Consider the following 19,590-nt stretch of genomic DNA (forward strand, 5'->3'; position numbering starts at 1 on the left):
GGTGAATAAATATGAAAATGCTCGGAATTAAATAAAAACAACAATTAAATATTTCCTTTGATGTATCCCCCGTCGTTCAGAAATCAAATTGAGAGAACAGTTTAAAGTGAATAGCTAATTAATTTTTTATATCTTTCCAACTTTCTCAGGAGGTAAAAAATAAACTTAATTTTAACTGACTATAGTTGGTAGATTACTTAAAGTTGTTAAATATCTATCAGATTATTTCTATATAAATTGATGAAAAATGGCGGTATCTTCATATAATATAAAGTTAATAAAGGTTTAAAAAATAAAGAATTTTATAATTACTACGTGCTTAGTCATTTTCGCTGGACGAAGTCGCGCGTATCTTAGCTAAGGGAAGCTAGTGTATATACATATATTTATACATATATATATATATAATGAAAATGGTCGCTGTTTCAGGCTCTTTCACGCCTAAACCACTGATCGTATCGACATGAGACTACCACCATTCGATCCGAAATTGATCCTAGATGTTTTATGGCTACTTTACTTTACTTACTTTTATTTTTTTATTATATTTGTAATAAGATGAATAAAATTTAATTTATTTCCTTTTAAAATTCGCCCAGCGAAGAGGGCGGGAACGGCTAGTCATATTATATTTATTATTTTTTTTAGTTTTAGTTTCATTGTTCTAGTAAATATTTTTACTATTTCTGTATTATATTTGCAAGTTGAAGTTGTTTGGAAAGGCAATAAAAAGATTATTATAGTAAAAAAAGTACTTATTGTGCCTAACTAGTTTTATTCAAATTCAAATTCAAATTCAAATATTTTTATTCAAAATAGGATTTAAAATCACTTATTGAACGTCAATATCTAGCACCCATTCAAAAGAGACTGCCTCAGACCTGAGAAGAATGGGCGCAAGAAACTCAGCGGGCTTTTTTTTTAATATAAAATATGGATTACATACAATAAACATGATTACGACACGATACGATTATCGTACAATAAACATTTATAATTAAAGAGTCTGAGGGTGTTCGCTTTATTCCCAGTTCGTGGTGTCATTAAGAAAATCGTTTATGCTATAATAACCTTTCCCACACAAACGTTTTTTAACAATTCTTTTAAATTTCGTAACACATTTGTTTTGTTCATTTTCTGGAATCATTTTGTAGAAGCATATACATCGCCCAACAAAAGACTTACTAACTCGACCCAACCGAGTAGTAGGCACAACAAGTTTATGTTTAGTTTTACTGATGTTTAAAAAGTTAATGAACCTTTTTTTGGAAGCTTTAATTCTTACATAATTTATACGTCTAGATAGAGTCTCTTGCTGTTAGACAACCAGTTAAAACAGGCCAGGAATATATTAATTTAGTGTGCGTGACAAGCTACGTCTTACACTCGCGTGGTCCTGGTGATCCGTAATACAGGGTCAACCTACTTCAGACACCAGCTCCTCACAAAATACTATCTGTTAAAAAATGTAACACTACTGTACTGTTTTAGCTTTAAGATCTTTGTGAGGAGAAAATAAATAGATATTTATTTATTTATTTATATTACATTATTTATTTGTGTTTATTTTGTAACACCAGTATAATATAGCTGTAAATGGTATGAATATAATTCTCTCAGTTTCAAATATTTATACCTGGCACTTGTAAAACGTGGCAACAAATACTACGCCGAAATACTACGCTCGTTGCAAGTAATCTGCAAGGTGGGCGGCGTTTTAGTCATAATCCGGAGTTAGATCTCAGTTTGTGTAGTGAAACTGTGTAAAAATATACTACAAATATAGACAGGTATAGAAGATTTACTACACGGAGCTGATGTTTTTAGATAGGAGTGCTAGTAGAGTTTTATCTTGTAGGAGTGCGCGTAGAGCTCTATCTTGTAGGAGTGCGAGTAGAGACCTATCTTGTAGGGGTGCGCGTACAGATAGTTTTAAGTTAAAACCATCAATCTGTAATACATTAATTTGATCAAATCGTAGATTACCCAATCTAGCTAGCAACGGAGTCCCGGATTCATCTCTTCATGCTCAGAAATAGCAATTATCTGAATTTTGAGGAGTTCGTTCTGTAATTACTAAGAATATGTTCTCAAAATATTGTATTTTATATGTGTACTAAAATGCAGGAAAAAAATCTTTAAATATATTTTTTTTTATGACAATAAGGGACGAGACGAGCAGGTCGTACAGCTGACGGTAATTGATACGTCCTGCCTATTACAATACAGTGTCGCTTAGGATTCTTGAAAAACACAAAAACTCCGAGGGGCACTACAATTGCACTCGTCGCCTTGAGATATAAGATGTTAAATCTCATTTGCCTAGTAATTTCACTAGCTACGGCGCCGTTCAGGCCGAACCACAATAATGCTTACACAATACTGCTTCACGGCAGAAATAGGCGCCTTTGACCCATAATCTAGCTAACATCCTGTGCAAAGGAGCCCACCCACTGGTATTTGATTGTCCATATCCTAGAAGAAAGCTTTCGAAAATTCAACAGTTCCTCACTGTATGATCAATACAATAACGCCTATATGGTCGCCACAAATAAAACATTTATAATAGCTACATAAAGGACTCATACATTTTGGTAACCCACGTGCATTATCGGTCAGCCTGGACAAAAAGACGCGCCCATGTTTGCATACCTTTATCAAGTCGTGTTTGATCGTACGATACCATTCCTATACCTACTCCAGATACAGACAATGTTACAACAAACAGACAATTACTGATACTGAATGTCAAAAAGGTTAGCATTCAAGGATTGTCAATTCCGCGCCACAGATTATAATTATCTATAATCTATATGTTGATTTGTTTAAACATTTAATACTTACTTATGGAGGGTAGAGGCAAGGAGAACCATCTCGTATGGGAGAAAAGTTGAAAAAGTGTCCAGCTTGTGCTGTAAATAATAGTTCAAAAAGCTTCCACAATGGCGCTGTTGTAGGCACAGGGTATGCTATGAAGTTTGGTGAATGTAGCAATTGTAAAGTAATTGAATTGCTGAGTTAAAGAATTTAATATTATTGGCGACTAAAGTAGTTAATTATTTAAAATTTCAATACGTTACATTGTACATAACAGTAAATAATTATTCAATAATTTAATTAGATTTAAACAATATGTTATGTTTTTAAAGTGATAACCCTCACTTCTAGGATTAATACTCAAATAAAATTTGAATAACATAATTTTATGAACGATGCGGGATTCGAACCTACGACCTCCGGCGTTGCGTGCCGGTGCTCTAACCAACTGAGCTAACCGTTCGAGTATTCTAAACAATATTGTTTAGATTTACAAGAGCGACATCTCAAGTTAATTTCCTAATATGCAATTATTGGGGTTGAGCAGGTTATCAACTGTATAGTAGATTCTGTAGATGAAGCCACAACCTGAGAGTTGAACAAAGCAAACAGAATTTTATAACGAGGCGGTACTCGAACGGTTAGCTCAGTTGGTTAGAGCATCGGCACGGAACGCTGCGCTGGAGGTCGTGGGTTCGAATCCCGCATCGTTCATAAAATTTTGTTTTTCAAATTTTATTTGTGTATTAATTAGATTTACCCCGATACTACTGTGGCGCCACCCTAATTTGATGCAATTTGACGGACACTTTTTCATATACACAGATGATTCAGAAGATATACAAATTGTGAAAGAAAGGTAACTTTTTTTTAAATCAACCTATTATTATGACTTTTATTATACCTACTGGAGATAAAATTAATTCAAGACCTATATAAACCAGTGGCTAGTTACCGTGGCCAGGTAAGCAAGAGATTTCTTGCGATGGATACAAAAATTTATATGATGAAATTGAATGTTTATTTCTGAGCCAAGTCATGGATGTTTTTATCAATTTACTAGCTGACCCAACAGACGTTGTTCTGTATATAATAAATAAAATAATGTTTTTATATGAAATTGTCAATAATATATCATAACATCAAAAATTACTTCGTAAAATATGCACCCTGCTGTCGTAATGAAATTGTTTCACAGCAGAACTGTCAAACCGTGCGTCAATAAATTCTCTCATAGAAATTATGTATGGACACAACAAAGGAAAAACAAATTTGTTGTTTTTATTTAATTTAGCAGCATTTTCCTATTTATTCACCTTTTAAACCTTCTCTGGACTTCCACAAATAATTCAAGACCAAAATTAGCCAAATCGGTCCAGCCGTTCTCGAGTTTTAGCGAGACTACCGAACAGCAATTCAATTTTATATATATAGATGTAATTATATCGTATTAAATATACCGTTGTATTCTATTGATTTCTCCAAGATATTTTTTTATGAAAATATGGGACGAGACGACCAGGACATTCAGCTGATGGTAATTGATACGCCCTGCCCATTACAATGCAGTGCCGCCCAGGATTCTTGTAAAACCCTAAAATTCTGAGTGGCACTACAATTGCGCTCGTCACCTTGAGACATAAGATGTTTAGTCTCATTTGCCCAGTACTTTCATTAGCTACGGCGCCCTTCAGACCGAAACACAGTAACGTTTACACATAATTGTTGCACGGCAGAAATAGGCACCGTTGTGATACCCATAATCTAGCCGGCATCCTGTGCAAAGGAGCCTCCCACTGGTAAAGTTGTGTCAAAAATACTTTACCTAAGTTGTTTATTATTTAGTTTGGTTGACATTTGCAATATAGAAGCTTAAATACAATAACTTAATGTTGTACATAGGGGATAAGTTATCAGAACGAAATTAGACGACACAAGTTAAATTTTTTCATTTGCATTGTATAAAAGAATGTAGTACGTTTAAATTTTCCTAAAATAACGCCAACATGACAACATCTTTAGATAGACGTACCTATTTCATATGATTCTTATATTATTATATTAGCTGACGCAGCAAACGTTGTATTACCGATATTAAAATCGCGATACAAAAGTACCTGTTGATCGTAGATGGGTGAAAATTTGTAGTTGTATGTATTATTTAATACTGACTCATAATCGAACAAATTTAAAAAAACATCCGTATGGACCTTAACCCTTAACCTTTAGGGCGATGAAACACCATGACACGAAATTTTATATATTAGATTTATATTTTTGTGTTAAACTTTCGTTTTTACACGTGTAAGTGCAATCTATAAAGAGCAGTAAATTCAAATTTAAAAAAAAACTTAGCCCATAGTAGCTATGGAGCGAAAGAGAAAGAGATTGAGTGGTGCGTTGAGTGAAAGAGAAGGAAGACCTGTCGTTTGCTGTTGCTTTTGTTGTATTTAGACAATGCCTAATACGTCGTGATATATAATTTCGTTTGATACAGATTCGTACCTAAAGGCTAAGGCGGACGCGTTATGACCAAGTCACTCTACTACTTCTCTCTAGGCGCATTAAATGATTTTTCACCTGATTCCTGCCGCCAAATTCCACCTTCGTACGATACGCCACAATTTAGGATATCATCCTCACCATCTGGATGTGTGGCGGAAGAAAAAAATTAAAATTTCAAATTTCTATATTTGTTAATAAGATATATATAAAATTACTTATAATCTACTTATTAAAGCAATTTACAATAAAGCCTTATATATGTAGGTATCAGAAAACTTATTTCTACAACCCTATCTTCGTGTTGAGAAATATATCTTTATTATGCTTAGAAAACTAATACATTAGGTTTGTGGGGGAAAATCCAGGAAACTGGGAAAACCTGGCTATTTGCTATCACGTCACCTAACTTAAAACTAATGACTAGAGCTTAAAACTAACTTAAAGCTAAGGTAAATAAATACATAGATATGTATATACGTGTATAATATAGAAATATAAGAGGGGGATCTCGGAAAAGGAAAGGAAGGAGAGGAAATAGGAGGCCAGTTTTTGCCGATATTTAATACTTACAACTAAACCAATTGACAATATATTGGTTTTACATTTTTGATTCAGACCTAGCTAAAACTCTGTGTGCGCGTGTGTGTTTGTGTGTATGGTACGTTAGTGTTCTGTGAGCTCAGTTGTGATGTGGTAAATGTGTGGCGGACTTCAACAGTGCGGTTTTCAAGGTGCTTTCTTCAAGGCCTAGATTCGACTGTGCTGAACTCGTTATAAATGGAGTGTATGTATTTCTTGGACCTAGGCAGTGTTATTGGAACAAAAATGTTTAAGTTTGAAGTTAGATATGGACTGTCGATTGTGCAATTGACAAGTTTGTACAAAAATACAGCATCATGCACTTATCTGCGGTTACTGAGGGACTCTAACGGCCGTTTTAATAACCTATCTACCCTTAGTTTTACTAACTATCGTTGACTTTTCTGTCCCAATAAACTAATCGATGGTAACTCACCTTATCCGTACACGCTGTCTGTCAATGGGACGACGTATAGCTTACCAGCGATAGAAGTTTGTATGGAAATTGGAATTCACGGGTTCCAATATAAGGCGATAAGAATGACTTATCGGGTATAATGGGACAGCATCAGATTATTGACAGCTTATTACTGACAGTAGAAGTTAGTAATTTATCTCTATCTGTAGATAGTATATTGGGAACGGCCGTAAACCAAAGAAGCGCTAGCGATCTTAATAGTTTCGGAGTTTCTTTGCCAAATTACACGAATAAGGTAGGTGCCATGAAAATCTCTTTTGTACACTCTCCGAGCGCTTATTGAAAACGTCATAGTGAGTTCCATACCACACTGCAGTACTCCAGAGAGTTACGTACTAAACAGTTGGGTTGCACCAACTAACACTACATGTTAAAGTACCGGTTAAATAAAATAAGTGTGTGTGTCAGCTCCGACGCACGACTGGAGTTTATTCCTCAAGAACGATTGTGTTTGTCCAATGGAGTCGATTACAAACAGACATACAGCAGAAGCTAATAAAAGCGTATTAATTAAAAATCAAATAAAACCTTAACGCTTAAAATATGTCAGGAAATGCCCAAACACAACACCTTTTAAAAGCGGAACTCAAAATTCCAATTTTAAAAGGTCCATCAAGGAAGTTACATTTTGGCACACCCTAATAGGTATGTTATACCACATGCGTAAGTTATCAAGAAGTATACTGTGTATGCTGGCTACACACACACACACACACATACATACAACTGAAAAGTGAAAGGTGCGCGAGAAATGATGCGCACCAAAAACTTTACTATCTCATTTGATGAGTAGGTTTTACTCTCCATATTTTTCTCATACCGGGCGCCTTATATGAAACTCGATTCTTAAGGAGTAAACTCCAAAAATGAGTTTCAACATTTGACAATTTTTAGATGACGTCATAACTTTAACTGTTAACCGTAAACGTCCAATCTTTGCCAGTTACAGTTATTGTTAATAGTTACATAGCGACATGTTAAAGTTTCATATAAATATTCGATATTGATCTGATATTTCACTTTTTAACACTAAGTTACTTTCCGCAATCTATGTTAAAGTCAATGTTACTGTTAAATTTGACTAAAACCTTATTATTATTATTTGAAGAGGGTGGCTATTTCCTGGTCCTAAAAGGTTCCTAGTAACACCGCGTCCAGAATTGGACTATTGTGTTCGCCACTCATACTAAAGCTCATCGTCAAGCCCTACCGCCTTTACGAACCGCAGTAGTTCCTTGACGCGAGTGTTGCAAACACTATCTGGTGGTACGAAGTAGTTGCCAAAGATTGTGTTACGCTTATGCATTAGTGGGCCGCAGTCGCAGAGTAGATGAATAGGTGTTTCATCATCCTCAAGGCAGAACCTGCAAGCCTTGTCGCTTCTGATGCCGACCACACTGAGGTGCTTGTTTAGGCGACAGTGCCCGGTTAGCATCCTAGTGAGTATGCATAGATTTTTCCTGTTCAATGATAGGGCTTCATTAGCATAGCTACTGTTGAATGCCCTTATCAGTGCTTTAGAGTGGTTTAAACCTGAAGAGTTGTTCCAGCGTTTAAGTGCTTCTTGTTTACATTGGTTACTCAGGGTGTGTCGGATGGCGCTCTTTGGCAGTCCACAAATGGGTTCCGGACCATATCGGACTGCTTTAGCCCCAGCTCTTGCGAGCTCATCGGCCATTTCATTGCCTATGATTCCGGCGTGCCCTGGGACCCATCTGAGAATCACTCTGTTTTTCATGCCTAATGAATTCAGGCATTCGACGCAATTATTGACTAACTTAGACGACGTCAAGTCAGCGTCTAAAGCCAACAATGCTGCCTGACTATCAGAGTGAATGTATATGTTATGATTGAAGTAGCCTTTTTGGATATTGGTTTCCGCGCATTCCAGGATGGCGTACACTTCTGCTTGAAATATGGAGGTAAAGCTTCCCAGGTTTGTGCTGGATTTAAACCTGGGGCGTTCTCCATAGACCCCACAGCCGACTTCATTTTCCATTTTGGACCCATCGGTGAACCACATGAGGCTCCCGTCCTTCCACGTGACTTTGTTGTTCATCCAGTCGTCCCTGGAAGGTAGTTCCACGATATAGTGTTTAACAGAGATTAATTGTGGAATCATCTGATCAGGTAACATGCCTAATATGTGGTCTCGCAGAACTGAGTCCTCTAAGGTCCTAAGCGTTTGCGACATCCAGTTACATGAACCCCCCTGGGCGATTGCCCTCAGCATGCTTGCCTTCGCCTCTTGCTGTATGAACAGTGGAAGAGGCGGTAGGTTTAGCATTGCTTCAATGGCCGCACCAGGAGAAGACGTCATGGCTCCGGTTACCAACATACAGGCAAGTCTCTGCAGGCTATTTAGTCTGTCTGCAGTTGTTTTCTGGTTGGCTTTGTTCCACCACACAATGGAGGCGTATGTGATTGTTGGTCTCACAATTGCTTTGAATAGCCATAGGAGGATCTTGGGGCGCATTCCCCAATGTCTCCCTACCAGACGTCGACATACACCCAAGGTTGTTTTAGCCTTTTTCACGGCTTTGTCGATGTGAGAATTCCATGTGAGTTTCTGGTCGAATGTGACTCCCAGATACTTAACCTCAGCTGAGAATTCCAAAGTAGAGCCGTTCAAGGTGGGAGACTTCAGTTTGTTAAGTGTCCGTTTCCTCGTGAATGGCACAATAACAGTCTTTCCTGCGTTGACTGACAGTTTGTTGGCTGTACACCACTATGAGATGGTGTTTAGCGCCTTTTGCAGTATAGAGCTTAGTAAGCTTTGGCAGAAACCTCTGACGATAATAACTAGGTCGTCTGCGTACCCTAGTGCATCAATTCTGAGTTCTGCCAGCTTACTATGTAGTTCGTCTACTGCTAGTGTCCATAGAAATGGCGAAAGAACGCCACCTTGTGGGCAACCTCGCGTAGTGTATAGCTCCAGTGATGTCCCATGGAGGGAGATTAGAGCTTTGCGATTTGAGAGCATTGACCTTACCCATTTGACAGTGGTGGAGTCTACATTTTTGTTAATTAGTCCCTTCACTAGCGTGTCTGTCGGGGTATTGTCAAAGGCGCCCTCAATGTCTAGAAACGCACAAAGTGCAATCTGTTTGTCTTGTAACGCCTTCTCGACTCTATCCACAAGTTGTAGAAGGGCCGTTTCTGTAGACCTGCCTCTACAGTAGGCGTGTTGAGAACTATGAATGGGCTTTAGGCTTAGAGCATTTTCTCTTATGTGTCTGTCCAGGACTTTCTCAATAACCTTCAGGAGAAAGGAGGTTAGGCTAATGGGTCTGAAGGAGCTTGGCAGGGAGTAGTCCTTTCTGCCTGCCTTAGGTATAAATAGTACTTTAGCCCTAGTCCATTGCTCTGGAAGATAGCCCCAGGCAAACCTTACCCGGTATATCTTGACTAGTAGCGGTACTAGGATATCCAGGCCTTTTTGAAGAAGCGCTGGAAAAATGTTGTCTAGACCGCTTGACTTGTAGGGTTTCAGAGTCTTGATGGCGCACCTTATATCCCGGGGTCTGATTATCTTTGCCGCTCTACGCCAGTCCTCGTCAAGGGGCCGTTGTGTAGGCGTTGCTACAGTTGGTTGATAGGTAGCCCCCGGAAAGTGGTGGGCCATCAGTACTCTTACGTTTTCTACGTCGTCGGCTGTAAAAGATCCATCTGGTCTCTTAAGCAGGCCGATTTGGCTAGGTTTGTCCTTGGCGAGCAGTTTGTGTACTCGGGATCCTTGGGGAATTTTAGATAAATCCTCGCAGAACCTCTTCCAAGATGCTCGTTTGGCCTTCCTAACTTCTCTGTTGTAATCTGTTAGGGCTTCTTTGTAGGGTTCCCATTCTTGGGTTTTTTTAGCCCTGTTAAACAGCCTTCTGGATTTCTGCCTTAGTTTGTTCAAGTTTGAATTCCACCAAGGCACTTTCCTGTTTGAGTGTTGTAAGGAGAGAGGGCAGCTAGCCTCGTAGGCGTCAGTGATGCCATCCGTGGTTACTTTCACTGCCAACTCTAGCTCATCCAGGGTTCTGATGCGCTTAGGGATATTCTCCAAATTACTCCTGAGTTTCTCTTTATAGACAGTCCAGTTTGTTTTCTTTGGATCCCTAAACGTATATAGTTGTTTTTCGAGGCAAGTCAAGATGTCGTATGCTATGTGTCGGTGATCCGATAGCGAAATTTCATCACTGACTCGCCAGTTTGATATTCGCCTGGCAATGTTGCAAACTAAAACCTTAACTATAACAGTTAATATGATGCAACCCAGCCTAAGTATTTTTAATTAAGCTCGTAACCGACACACACTTGGCTATTATATAGGTAGGTACATAAAAAAGTAATAACTCACGATTGAAATCCCAATAAGGAAAAGAAATCCATCTTTATATCAAGAATCGTATCGATATTGACCAAACTCGATTAAATTGAACCAAAAAACGATAAGCGATATCGATGTTTTTTATATCGATATTCGAATGTTTTTCTTGTGGTTATCATGTTTGTCTAACAAACAGAGTAATGAAGGAATTGATAGTGACCGGTCGTTGAACTTTTGTTATTTCGGATGATAAGATTGTGTCGATGAATCGAAGATATGTCTAGGACCGTGTGGTCTTATGATTCCAGTTATTTATAGAAATCTCTAGATATATCTTAATATGTATAAATCCAGTATCCTGATGTTTATTCCCAGTGAACTCCTAATCGATTTTAAGGCGACACTATATGCCGGCGACCTTGAGCGATATGAGTTCACGGCTCCTATGTAACAAAGCCAATATTTTCAAAAATCTTGGGTTGACAATGTAACATTTTAACAGGCGCAAACTGCTTAATTGCTTACAATCCTCATTATTTATTACTAATCTGAATAAATGCATGCCACGTCCACATCCAGTAGACTCAATTGATAAGTAGTATTTTTGTATATTTTACTACTTTGCAATCCATATAATTGTAGTCAGTTTTGTGGACTAAATAAAAAAAATGTACCTACGTTAAAAAGTAAAATCTATAAGAACAACTTTTATGATAGTAGTATACTAAACAAATGCATGATGCCGAGAAAAAACTTGTTTAACTGACAAGAAAACTAGTAGTTCATAAGTGAGTGTTAACTTTAACCAACAATAAGCATTAGCAACCTACAAGTAAGACTTAAGGGTATGTGTAACAGGATACAGTAGTGTCCATAGCTCCAAATCCTATATTTTCACCACAAAACTTGTCTAAAAACACCTTGTTTGCATGTTTTCTGTTTACCCTTCGCCTTAATGGGGATTACTTCATGGAGTGCAGTTAAGTCCAAATTGAGAGATGGGATAATTTTTATTTCGATTTGAGACACATAAAATCCCCATTATGCTATATATGTCACACAACTGGAGACTGTACAAAAGAATTTCTTGCGTATCTTAAACAATCGTATGGTGTGGTAGGGCTAACTATTATGAACTTTTAAAAATACACAATTTACTTTCACTAAGCCAAGGACGTCACTTGATAGACTGTGTCATCTTAAGAACTTAATATGTGTGTATGAAATAACTTGTCCCTTGTCGAACTTCTTGAGCTTTTGCCATTCAATGTTACTGCCAGGTCTTTACGCACGCACAGAACTTTCAACCTACCGACTCCTAGAACCAATATTGGGTTTCGCGCGCCTCTTCACAAGATTGTTTTCTTCATTGAATTCTCAAATTAATTCTCAGTTCATTTATGAAAATTTAATATACGTTCAAAACTTGTCATCTTTTTTCTCTTAATAGTTATTTTCATTATTATAACACTAGAAATAAAGGATTGCTTGTGACTAATTCTAGTAGGCTTCATAAGATACATAATATCTTTAATTCTAGTCCCAGGCTGTCCGATCACTTTGATATTCAGCTGTGGAGTAGTAGGATTTACGGCAGAGCCATTTTTTATAAAACATTTAAATTTATTCATAGCTAATCCCTGAACAGTGGCTGGGACTTTATTAGTAAAGTGTTTACCCTTAAAGGTATTATGTATCTTATGATGCCTACAAGAATTAGTTACAAGCAATCCCTTATTTATAGTGTTATAATAATGCTGAGATGGTTTGGACATGTCGAGAGAATGAATGAAGAACGATTGACGAAGAAAGTGTATAAAGCCAGTGTGAATGAAAGTGTCAGTGAAAAATCAGGGACGTCTTGAAAAAAGGCCAGGTCTAGAGTACCCTAAACTGGAGAGCATGCATGAAAGGAATAATGAAAGTGGACGAAGCGAAAGAAGTATGTAAGGATCGTAGCAAGTGGAAAGAAGTGGTCTCTGCCTACCCCTACGGGAAAGAGGCGTGCTTTTATGTATGTATGTATGTACTAGTATGAGCAAAAAGGTGACGATTTTTGTGAACGTATATAAAATATTCATAACTGTACTGAATCTACAATGAATATAATAATAATATATTCATAGCATTTATAAATCACCAAATAAGTATATTGCTGGTTTCAAGCGATGAAAGCAATGTTCAGCAAACATAATTCGCAACCTCAACTATCACCCGGCGACCCGCAGCCAGTGGCCAGTAGCCAGCACCCAGCAGCCACCCTCAACACTGGCACATACTCGATTCGAATAATTACAATCGTCTCGCTGACAATCGCGATTCTATCTCAAAGCTCCGCATAATCGGACGCTCTGTCCACTGGTACACCGACACGATAAGTTCTAACCACAGAATCCATTAAGCAAATTTACACCTTAAATTTATTTCAGTAAGGTTTACTTTTGATCGCAGTTATGCAGCACATAGTGATGGGTGTTGAGTGTCACTCGATTGTGACAGGACAATGCAATAATCCGAGTATTGTTCGATTGACATTGTTGTTTTAAGGGCGGCGGGCGCTCGCGACAATTGTACGCTTTATTGCATAAATAATAATGTTATTCTGGCCAGCGGCGTTTTATTGTCGAGTATTGTTGTAAAACTTATGCTATACAATGACGTTATAAAGTTAAAACTCGATTGTGAATCGAGTTACGACTCGTGAATTGTTGCAAATTGGATATGGGCGTGCGATATGACGGCTTATCTGACTCGAATTTTGATTTTAAACGAATTGCTTAGAAGGAAATTTGTGACGACCACGTGGCTTGTATTCATTAGAAGACAAAACAATATTCACAGAAGGTATTAATAACTTATTATAAGTAGCTGACTATGATTGCGAGAACCGAGAAGTAGTTGTTGATTTTTGTGAAGCTATCGAAGGCCCATGCATCTTCGACACAAAATGTAATAAATACTTATTACAAAAAAATACTATTATGAGTTTTTATTTTATGCATATTTTTTTTTTATTTTTTTTTTATATAATTAAGTTGAGTTACATGCGACTTAGTTACTAAACAAAATAGTAGTACTAAATAATTATTACATGCACCTCGTAAGGCATAGCAATGAACGACTTTTTAGATTAATTAATAGAATAGTAACTTTTTTCCAAAAGTAACTTTTTCAAATAGGTTTTGTATTTTTTAATAGTTCGGCTTTTAAGTGTTCTGGTAACTCTCTACCAACTTGAATGAAAATGGGTTTCACTTAGCTGTTATTGAATCATCGATGTCGGACCACAAACAGATTTATTTTGAAGTAAGGAAATATCGACCAGAAGCAAAAAAAAATATACATTATGAAGTGGTAGATTATAAAAAGCTCTATTTTTACGTTCGCAATACCAAAATATTCAACAATAACCATGATTACAACATTTTAGAGGGTAAAATATGGACATTAATTAAACAAAACAAAACAAAACGCACTAAAATTAGTAATCCACCGAAGCAAGACTGGATAAATAAAACTAAAATATTAGATCATATTAATCGTAAGAACACACTATGGCATCAACATAAAAAAAATCCTGAAGCTAAAAGCATCGCAACCAATTTTATAAAAGCTAAGAGTGCCGTTGCAATCAGAATCCAAAAATTAAAAGCGGATTACTATCACAAGAAGTTCTTCAATTGTCGACATAAGCCTTCTAAAATGTGGAGTTTAATAAATTCTCTGAATCACAATAAAAATCAAGTACAATCCGTACCGTACTAAACTAAAACATAAAGACACGGTATTTCTGAATGGAAATGATATCTGCCAGGCTTTTAACGATTTCTTTTCTACTGTTGGTTCAAAATTAGCGGAAGATATCCCTATAAAGTACCATAACAATAAAACCTACACAAATGCTAGTATGGACTCTAATGTTACGTACCCAGGTCTCAGTACTATTAAATCAGCAACAGTAGATAAAGTAATTACTCTAATAAAAAACTTAGACTCTAATACAAGTGCAGGTATCGATACTATTAATACTAAGTCAATAAAATGCATCATGCCGTTATTAGCCGATGAACTTACAAAGTGCATAAATAATAATAAATACCTGTTTAAAGCAAGGCATATTTCCAAGTAGTCTAGAAATTGCAAAAGTGACGCCTATTCACAAGTCTGGATCACAACAAGAGCCAGGAAATTATCGACCCATTTCAGTTCTTCCAGTATTGTCTAAAATTTTTGAGCGTGTTTTATACGATCGAATTGAGACATACTTAAAATCTATAAATTTCTTATTTAGTAAGCAATATGGTTTTAGACCGAAATCTAATACTCTTTCAGCTGCAGCAGATTTGGTAACAAAATTAAAAAATAACATTGATGATAGGAAATATAGAATTGGCATATTTATAGACCTAAAAAAAGCATTCGATACAGTTAGCCACAAAATTATTCTTGATAAAATAAATGATATTGGTATCACTGGCGTAGCTCACAAATTTTTTAAATCGTACTTGACGGATCGCCAAGAAGTAGTCAAACTTGGCAAGTATGAAAGCAGTCAGGAAACTGTACTTTATGGAGTTTCTCAAGGCTCAATAAAAGGACCATTGTTATTTCTGATTTATATAAATAACATTAGTAAATTGCAGCTCAAAGGAACGCTATCACTACATGCAGATGACACTAGCCTTTTTTATTTTCGTCATAAAATTGAGCCAATCATAAAAGACGCACAAGATGACCTAAACCTGCTCAATGTATTGTTTCAGTGTAATTTACTGACGATAAACATATCAAAAACCCATTATGTAATATTTGCCGCTAAAAATAAAAAAATTCCAAATCATTTACCATTAAAAATTAATAACCAATTAATTAAAAGAACAGATAGTGAAAAATATCTAGGCCTTTTATTAGACAAACATTTAACATGGAAACCTCACATTGATAAGGTAAAGTCTAAGCTGACATCCCTTACTGGAACACTGCGTAGTATAGCACGTTGTCTCCCCCGAAATGTATCTACCTTATATCATTTATAACTCTCTCGTAAAATCACATATTGATTATTTGGTTGAAATCTGGGGTTCAGCTGCCAGAACTAATATAAATGTAATCTAAACTGCACAAAATAAACTTATAAAAGTATTATTTAGATATGATTTTCTGACACCAACGAGCAAAGTATATAAAGAAACTAAAATAATGGACGTAACATAAACATATAAATATTACACATATATTCTTATTCGAAAAATATTTACTAACGAAATACACACAGAATTAATGTTTAAAAAAAAGAAGTATTCCCAAGAAAAAAACTTAAGAAGTTGTAATGACTTAATGCTACGTCCACCAAGAACTAATGACGATAAAAGGAACTTAACTTACGACTTATTCAGATTTATAATAAACTTCCAAATACTATAAAATAAATTAAAAGTACGGCATTATTTAAAAAAAAACTTAAAGCACATATTATTATAAACAACACTATTTAATATAGGTAATAATTATACTTCATTCTAAGTATTTTTTCATCTTAACTTTGTTACGAATAAAATAAATAATATAATTTAAAAAAATGCTCGAATACACAACCACTCATATAAACATGTACCTATTTGTTTTAAGTTTTCATATTTGTATTATTGTTCAAACCGTAGGTATTATTTTAGTTTACTTCAACTGTTATCTTTGTAAGTCGTTAGCCACATCCAGTCCTTCTTATTCCGGATAAATATAAAACATGTTGATGTTCTTATGTTGAGAATTTTTTCGTACCTTCATTTTTTGTAATTGTTCACTTTGTTTGTTTTTCATGCTTGGTCATTGAAACCTAAAGTAATATTATATTGTATATTTATGTAAAATTCTCATGTAAGTGATTTTATGTTAAATCTTATGAGAATAAATGTCTTTAAACCGAACTTACTATAAATTTTAACTGACATTGGGTAGGGACCGGAACTGTGTAATGTTAATCTAGATTTAGTTTGCATAAGATTATTTTTATAGCGAGGTGTGTTGTGTCGGGGCACGTCTATGATTTTAGTGTATAGATTTGGGTGTTTTCTTCCAAACTTACATATTTCGAGTATATATATATATGCACGGTAATGTAAGAATATTTAGTTTATGAAAATGAGGTTTGCAGCTTTCTCTTTGTTTAATATTTGCACGAATACATTTTTTCTGTAAAAAAAGAGTTCGTGTGCATCTACACTGTTGCCCCACAGTATGACGCCGTAGTTTAGCCACGTTTATGCGTAGGCGTGGTAGGCTGTCACTGCCGTTTTTAAATTAGTAGATTTCTTAAGTTATCTTAAAGCGTATATAGATTGTGATTATTTTAATTTGTTTTTTTGAATATGTGATTTAAAATTCACAATTAGATTATGGGTAACATGCCCTTAGCTGATTTTTAATGATCTAGGAACAAATTTATCTTTACAAAAAAGCTCATTCAGATTACTTTAAAAAGCTAATTGAAAATAAAAACAATATTTTATACACGTTTACAATTACAATTAAACAATTACTTATACTCAATTTATACATAAATATTTATATATTAATATACGTTCTTTTATTAAATTACTAACTGATGCCCGCGACTTCGTCCGCTTAGATAAAGAGTTTTTAAAAATAAGGCAAGTTTGGAATTGAAAATTATCTCATGTCCTATTCCAGTTCCAGTTCCCGTTTTCGCTCCTGTTCCCAACATATTATATGAATCTTATTTCGAGGACGATTGCTATGCCAAACTAAACCTACTATTGGTATAGTTATAGCTAATCGACGAAAATTTCAGTTTTTCACAAATCCCGCGGGAACCATGGATTTTCCATGGATAAAATGTAGACTATGGCCTTTTCAAAGGTCTAGTCTATCACTGTACCAAATTTTATCAAAATCGGTTCATTAGGTCTGGCGTAAAAGCGTAACAAGCAAACATACATTCACATTTATAATATTAGTAGGGATTTAATTGAAACCTGCCTTATCATCATTAATCAAATAAATTTCAATTTGAACAATTTTTTTTAAGTGATAATCCTCACCTCTGGGATTAATTACACAAATTAAATTTGAAAACAGAATTTATGAACGATGCGGGACTCGAACTCGCGATTTATTGCGTTCCATGCGAGTGCTCCACTGAGCAATGCGTTCAAGTGACCTATCGTTAATAAATCTTGTATGCTTTGTTCAACTCTCAGGTTGTGGCTTCATCTACAAGGTCTACTTTACAATCGATAACCTGCTCAACCCCAATATTTGCATATTAGGAAATAGAATTGAGATGTCGCTCTTTCAAATCTAATGTATCTGTTATTTAACACTTTAACAATCCCGCATCATTCATTTTGTTTTCAAATTTAATTTGTGTAAATTTCAATTTTCTGCAACTACCTCCTCTTTCCAGAGCTCTACACATGAAAGAGCATCCCGACTACAAATACCGTCCAAGAAGGAAACCCAAAGCCTTGGTAAAGAAGGAGCCCAAATTTGGGTTTAACATCAGCGGCCTCATGGCTCCGGTTCCTCGGCTGATGACACCTCTGCCGCAGCCCATGCCGCAGATGCCGATGTCCCACCATCTGCTACCGGACAAGCCAGACCTGGGCAGGCTATTCCCACCTCTGCCTTACCCATTTTATCCCTTTGCAAAGATATCTGACGAAGGGAAACTAGCAGCTGAACTTGCTCATTTACAGGTAAAATTATGAACTGGTAAATAATACGAAATTCGTTCGAAAGCTTTTATTGAGACATGAGAAGAAGAAAGAATGTACCTTAAATGAAACACCAAAGGCTCGAGTTGCGCTGCTCTCATCCAACGTATTCCCATGGTCTCGACTAGATCATTGGTCCATCTTGTGGGGGGCCTACCAACATTGCGTCTCCGGTACCTGCCTTCGAGGACTTTTCTGCCCCACTGGCCATCTGTCCGTCGAACTATGTGACTTACCCACTGCTACTTCAGTTTCGCAATACAGGATTCTTGTAAAAACCCAAAAATTCTGAGCGGCACTACAATTGCGCTCATCACCTTGAGACATAACATGTTAAGTCTTATTTTTCTAGTAATTTCACTAGCTACGGCGCCCTTCAGACCGAAACATTATAATGCTTACACATTACTGCTTCACGGCAGAACTAATCGCCGTTGTGGTACCCATAATCTAGCTGGCAACCTGTGCAAAGGAGACTCCCACTGGTACAAACTTTACGTTTTATCGTCAGGTAAACACCCCTCTAATATATTTCATATTGCAGGCACTGTACGGTGGCGCCCTCTACAGCAGCGCGTTGTACAACAGCGCACTTTCCCCCTGCGGGTGTCCCCCCCGCAGGAGCCCCTCGCCGCCTCCACCAGACCTCAAGCGTCCCCTGGCCTACGTCCTCATGAAGAGTGACGAGGAGCCTCCGCAGCACGTCATATGAAGGCCGGTCGCGCTCCCGGCGCGCCCGTACGCGCACTGGGAGCGACCCTCCACATCCACAGAGAGGGATAGCACGCCAGATAGTATTTAAGAGTACACAAGAACACGTTGGATATTCCCCTATGGACATTGAAGTGTCAAGATCTTAATGCATTATGCATTGGGATCCAACAGTTTGAGTAACGTTCTTAATTATCTGTTAGTGGTGATCAAGAAATGTTTTGACCCTCAAATGAAAGAGTGAGTTAGAGTGATACAGTGTGTCTCAGATTTTTTTAAAAATTAATGTGAAGACTGAAATTGTCAATGTTCCACAAGCCGAGAAAAGTTCTCTGTGACAATTAGAATCTTAGTGCGTATTAAGAATGTTCAAAAGATCCCAAAGTCTTTCCGCTGCGTGACATCGGTAAAGACAAAATGTTTTTTTTTTGTTTTCAGGCGAAATTGTTGTC

At 36.6% G+C, this 19,590-nt stretch overlaps 1 protein-coding gene and 1 non-coding gene across 2 annotated transcripts in view; one reads left to right on the forward strand and one right to left on the reverse strand.

Moving 5' to 3' along the window:
* LOC126967281 (transcription factor SOX-14-like) overlaps positions 1 to 19,239 on the forward strand; it is a 31,194-nt gene extending 11,955 nt beyond the window's left edge. The window contains exons 2-3 of the mRNA XM_050811757.1: positions 18,118 to 18,409; positions 18,972 to 19,239. Of these exons, the coding sequence (XP_050667714.1) occupies positions 18,118 to 18,409; positions 18,972 to 19,139 (460 nt within the window). The 3' untranslated portion in view covers positions 19,140 to 19,239. The remainder of the gene's footprint in view (positions 1 to 18,117; positions 18,410 to 18,971) is intronic.
* Positions 3,207 to 3,280, reverse strand: Trnac-gca (transfer RNA cysteine (anticodon GCA)). Its single transcript has one exon. It is a non-coding gene; the product is annotated as a tRNA-Cys (tRNA).
* Positions 19,240 to 19,590: the final 351 nt, after the last annotated feature.

The sequence above is a fragment of the Leptidea sinapis genome, chromosome 12 (assembly GCF_905404315.1).
Source record: "Leptidea sinapis chromosome 12, ilLepSina1.1, whole genome shotgun sequence".
NCBI lineage: Eukaryota > Metazoa > Arthropoda > Insecta > Lepidoptera > Pieridae > Leptidea > Leptidea sinapis.